Here is a 6,000-nt window from a genome sequence, read left to right on the forward strand (position 1 = left end):
ATCTTATGGGAGCAGCTTCTGATGTCATCAGGAAACATAGTCTGATAGCAACCTCCCTGATCCTCTAGCTCTTACAATCTTCCCATCCCCTCTTCCTCGATGTCCCCTGAGCCTTAGGTAGAGAGTCTGTCCAATGGGGCTGGGCTCCACAACTCTGCATCTTGATTGGTTGTGGTTTATTCTAGTGGTCTCCATCTGTTGCAAAGAGAAGTTACCTTAATGAAGGGTGAGGACCACACTTCCCAGTCTAGACCCTGTAGTAATGTATCTTTAAAATAGACTTATTTGGGCTGGAGAAATGGCTCTGCAGTTAAGATCACTGGCTGCTCTTCCAGAAGACCTGCGTTCAATGCCCATATAGCTCACAACTGTATGACACTCTCACATTGACATACATGTGAGCAAAACACCAATGCACATAAAATAAAATTTTATATAATATCACATATGTATATATTGCATTGGTTGATTGAGTGATTGATTGACATAGCCTCTCTATGTAGCCCTGGCTGGCCTGAAACTCACAGAGATCCATTGGCTTTTGCCTGAGTGCTGAAGTGCTGAGATTAAAGGTATGCTCTTTCTCTCTGTCTGTCTCTGTCTCTGTCTCTGTCTCTGTCTCTGTGTGTGTGTGTGTGTCTATTTGCATGCGTGTGTACAGTTTCTTCTTGGTCTCTTTTCTGGGCTGTTTTGATGGTTTGATACCATTTGTTTATTTATTTGTGTGTACAGTGTGTTTGCATAAGGGTGGGGGTGCATTTATGCACATGCCACAGTACACTTGTGGGGGTCAGGGGACAACCTCTGGTGTCCCTCTTCATCTTTGACCTTGCTTGCGGCAGGTCTCTTTGCTGTTTATCTGCAGTGTACATCAGGCACCTGGGCCATATGCATCCAGGGGTCTCCTCCTGACTCTGTGTCCCATCTCCCTTAAAGCACAGGGGTCACAGATGCTCACATGAAAATGGCTTTTGTGTGTGTGTGTGTGTGTGTGTGTGTGTGTGTGTGTTGGGGATCCACACTCAGGTCCTCACTCTCACTACAAGTACTTTTACCCCTGAGCCATGCCCCAGCCTCAGATCTCTGCCCTTTGAGCTCACATATGAATTCTAGACTCATCTGAAATTTTACTTCGTAATGATTCCCATTGGAAATATTGTGGAGATTACAGTAAACCCATAGATTAATTTTCCAAGAGTTTCTGTTGAACATCTTGCCTCTTCCAACCCAGAAATGGCTTCTTTCCATGATACAGATAATTAATTTCTAGGCACAATATTTCCTAGTTCCTTTCTCATCTCGTCATATTTATCCCAATGTCTTTCATGTTTTTATAGTATTATAAAAAGTTTGTGTTTGTTTTAAGGCAGGGTCTCACTATATGGTCCTGGCTGACTTGGAACTTGCTTTGTAGACCAACCAGGCTTCTTTAAAACTCAGAGAAATCCACCTGCCTCTGTCTCCCTAGTACTGGGATTAAAGTCGTGTGCCACCACCACCTGGCTACCCTGTGTGACGTTCAAATGTTAAACAAGCTTTGAATTCCTAGTAGAAGCCCCTGTGCTTTATGGTATAGCACTCTGTTTATGTATCATTGGATACTGTGGTAGTCAGGCTTCTTCGTGTGACCAAATACCCAAGAGACACATCTTAGGTCTCTCGGCCCCAGGTCCAGAAATGTCAGTCTGTCATGCTGGGAAGGTGGAGTAGCAGAAGAGCTCACATCACCATGAGCAGGAAACAGGAAAGAAGTGGATAGCAGAAGGTGCCAGAGTGATAGATGTCCTCCAGATCAAACCCTCAGTCACTGGCTTCCTCTAACCAGACACTGGTCCTGCTTTTACCACCTCCTAGTAATGTGTGTATCGAGGAATTAATAATCTCTCACCTGGATCAGAGCCCCCGAGATCCTAAAAAAATGTCCACACAGACAGATACACACACCAAAGTGGGCTTTGCTGGTATCAAAGTCAGGTTGAAAATCAAAATTAGCTACAACCGTTATGTAAGTGTGAGGACCTGAGTTTGAACCCCCAACACCCGTGTAAAAGCCTGGGGCACCATTGAGACAGGACTCCACCCTCCAGCCGTGAGCTGCCCACTTTTGCTGCTCTTAGTCCACTCAGGGTAGTGGTCCAGCCCTTAGCCAGGGTCTCGGCAATGGATCAGCTGTAGAGCCATATTCCATCAGGATGCAGAGACAGAGACAGGCATAGCCCGGAACTCAGTGGCTGGGCAGTCTAGCTGAAATGGCCGGCTCCAGGTGCAGAAAGACACCCTGTCTCAAAAGACAAGGTGGAGATTCACCAAGGAAGACGCCTGGTGTGGGCCTCTTGCCTCCACAGGTAAGCACAGCACTCACGTACAAACATCACGCATGTGAAAATGAAATATACCAATAACTGAAAACATAGCTGCCACAAATATGAGCATCTCTTCATGGGCGTGTCTTTGTCGCTGCTGGCGAGTAGAAGTTGGTGGTCGACCTAGCAGTGCATGCTGGTGATCCCTGTTACTTGGGAGAATCGGGAGTTCAAGACGAGCCTCAACTACATAGCAAATTTGAGGCCTGCTTAAGTTATATGAGACCTGGTTTCAGAAAAAAAAAAAAGAACAGGAGGAAGAGAAAGAAGGAGGAGGAAGAGAAGAAGATGAAGGAAGAGGAGAAGAAGAAAGAAAATGCCACACTGATTCCAAGACAACAAACAAATTCATATTCCTGCCCACAGCACATGAACATTCCAGGTGTTCTGCATCCTTGTCAATTCTTGGCCGTATCAAATCTTTCTTTTGGTGTTTTTGGTTTTTTGAGATGGAGTTTCTCTGTGTAACAGCCCTTGCTGTCCTGAACTAGCTCTTGTAGACCAGGCAGGCCTTGAACTCACAGAGATCCGCCTGCCTCTGCGCTTCCCAAGTGCTGGGATTAAAGGTGTGCACCGTCCATATCACTTTGACTTGGCAAGGTAGCTCAGTGGGTGGTGTTGCTTGTTGCCAAGCCTGATGATTTGTGTTTCTTTCCTTGGGGACCAACACTGTGTGAAGGGAGAATTGACTCCCACAAGTTGTCCTCCGAGCTCCACAGCATGGCACACACACACTCACTTGCATTTATGTATGTATATGCAGATCAATTAGTGAGGTGCCGAGAGATGGCTCAGCCATCAAGGAGACTGGTTGCTCTTTCAGAGAACCCATGTCCAATTCCCAGGACTCACATGGTAGCTCACAACCATCTGTAACTCTGGTTCTAGCATCTGATACCCTTTTCTGGCCGCCTTGGGTACCAAGCACCTGTGGTACACATACACACAGACAAAACACCCATACACATAAGATTTTTTAAATAAAAAAAATGAATATAATTTAAATTTTTTTAGAGCTTCTTAGCTGGACCAGGACTGGGTAGATCTGTAACCTCAGCAACTTGAGAGGCTGAAGTAGGAGTGTCAGAGGTCCAGGGTCTTCCAGGGATACCCAGCCTCAGCAACTTAGTGAGACTTTGTCTCAAAATAAAAAGTAAAGAGGGTTGTGGGCGTGGCTCAGTGGTAGAGCCCCTGCCTAGAATCCCCAGTGAGGGGCTGGGGTGTGGCTCAGTAGTAGAGCACCTGCCTAGAATCCCCCAGTGAGGGGCTGGGGTGTGGCTCAGTGGTAGAGCCCCTGCCTAGTGTGCACAAGGTCCTCAGTTCCATCCCCGCCACCCCCTGCCATGGCCTCTACTGGACTCTGTGTCTACCCATTTTGGTCTCAGACTGAGCTTTCCCTGCATGCCCTGGAGTCCTGGCTGAGCTTCCCTGACCTCTGCCCTTCCCTTCTAGATCCTGACTGGGCGTCCTACACCCTGGGTGTGTTCATCTGTCTGAGCTGCTCTGGGATCCACCGGAACATCCCCCAGGTCAGCAAGGTGAAGTCAGTCCGTCTGGATGCCTGGGATGAGACCCAAGTTGAGGTATGGGTCCGTAGAGGGATGCTGGATTGAGTGAGAGGCACAAAAACCTTATGGCCATATATGGGGTAACCCTAGTTCCTTCATCTCTAGATACTGGGAACCTTGGTGGGTCTAACCTTTCAGGGGTTCTTTTGCTCCAAGGGGACTTGGGTTAGCTGAAACTTGACAGTTTCATTGCTGATCTTTCTGGGGAGCCATATGGTAAAAAAAAAAATCCAAGCATTTGTCCACCTGTCCACCCACAACCAACCATCCATCCACCCACCCATTCATCCATCCATCCACCCAGCCACTCATCCATTCATCCACTTACTCATATATCCATTTATCCATGTATCCACCTATCCATCTGCTTATCCACCAACCCACCTATCCATCCATCCACCTATATATTCATCTACCACCCATCCACTCACCACCTATGTATCTATCCATGCAATCATGCGTCTGTGCATCCATCCATCCATCCATCCATCCATCCTCATCTTTACATAAATACTTGCATACATACATATACAAACATCCATACATATATGCATGCATACATACATCTGTCCATTCATCTCACCAAAGCATAGGGGCACTTACTGTGTGCCAGGCAGGAGGAACTGAGCAAGGCAGAGACTTTGCTGCCCTCTAAAAAGGCAGGGGTGGGAGACGGGTGTGAACACAGGCCCAGAACATAGGGAAGATGGCATGATACTGCTAGGTTGAGCATGGGTACAGCATAGGACACCCATGTGGGGTGTGAGGAAACACTGACAGGCTGGGGAAGCACATTCCCAGTGAGGGGTGATGGGTGCTGCTACTAAGCCACACCCCAGCCCCTCACTGGGGGATTCTAGGCAGGTGCTCTACCACTGAGCCCCACCCCAGCCCCTCACTGGGGGATTCTAGGCAGGTGCTCTACCACTGAGCCACACCCCAGCCCCTCACTGGGGGAGTCTAGGCAGTTAGACTTGGCAATCTTCTAAGTCTTCTTTTCACCATCCTAGAGGAAGCAGCCAATCATAGAATCTCAGACTTTGTATTAAGGGCAGGCTGGCTTTGGTTTAGTGATTCCATGGGGCAATCCTGGCAGAGACACGAGGGTGAGATACCGTTGTCTCTGGCCATGCCTGACTAACTGGGAAAGAGCAATCAGCCTAGGGCAGAGGGCAGCTCCCAGACCCTTGAAGGAATCTGGACTTGGAACACGGGCCACTCCTTTTCCTGTACTCTCTGCAGCCTTTCCCATCTCAAGGCTTGTATACTGTTGTCAGTGTTCTATAGCTGCTTGGTTTGGTTTTCAGAGCCAGGGTTCCATGTAGCTCAGGCTAGCCTGGTTCTTGCTATGTATCCAAGGATGACTTTGGATTCCTGATCCTCCTGTCTCTGACTCCCCCAATGACGGGATTTCAGATGTCACCTGCTTTCCTCGAGATTTTTGTATCAGATCTTTGTAAAGAATTGTTTTCAATCCCAGCACTCGGGAGGCAGAGGCAGGCGGATCTCTGTGGGTTCGAGACCAGCCTGGTCTACAAGAGCTAGTGCCAGGACAGGCTCCAAAACCACAGAGAAACCCTGTCTTGAAAAACCAAAGAAAAAAAAAAGAAGTGAATTGTTTTCTGTGGCCAGTCCAGTGATTTGGCAAGTAAATAAAGGCACTTGCTGTCAAATCTGATGCCCTGAGTTCAGTCCCTTGACATAAGTTGGCCTCTGACTTCCACATATGTGCTGTGGCACATGGGCACACACACACACACAGAGTAAATAAATGAATAAATACCTACCTACCTACCTACATACATACATGCATACATACGTAGATGTGATTGGACATTGTGCACAGCATTAATCCCAGCACCTGGATAGGCAGCTCTGAGTTCAAGGCCACTCTGATTTATATAGTAAGCTTCAGGCCTGCCCGGGCTACAACCAGGAGACCATGACTTTAAAAAAAAGTGGAATAAAAGAAAATAAACATAACTGAAATTTTACTCTTTTTTTTTTTTTTTGGTTTTTCGAGACAGGGTTTCTCTGTGGTTTGTTTTTTTTTTTTTTTTTTTTTTTTT

The 6,000-nt window shown here is 47.1% G+C and overlaps 1 protein-coding gene across 1 annotated transcript in view; it reads left to right on the forward strand.

Annotated features, from left to right (window-relative positions):
- The window catches only part of Adap1 (ArfGAP with dual PH domains 1), a 50,952-nt gene that overhangs the window by 13,926 nt on the left and 31,026 nt on the right, over positions 1–6,000 (forward strand). Inside the window, exon 2 of the mRNA XM_050163243.1 lies at positions 3,816–3,946. Coding sequence (XP_050019200.1) covers positions 3,816–3,946 — 131 coding nt within the window. The remainder of the gene's footprint in view (positions 1–3,815; positions 3,947–6,000) is intronic.

This window comes from Alexandromys fortis, unplaced genomic scaffold, assembly GCF_014885135.2.
Source record: "Alexandromys fortis isolate MF-2015 unplaced genomic scaffold, M_Fortis_MF-2015_v1.1 scaffold_144, whole genome shotgun sequence".
Classification (NCBI taxonomy): Eukaryota; Metazoa; Chordata; class Mammalia; order Rodentia; family Cricetidae; genus Alexandromys; species Alexandromys fortis.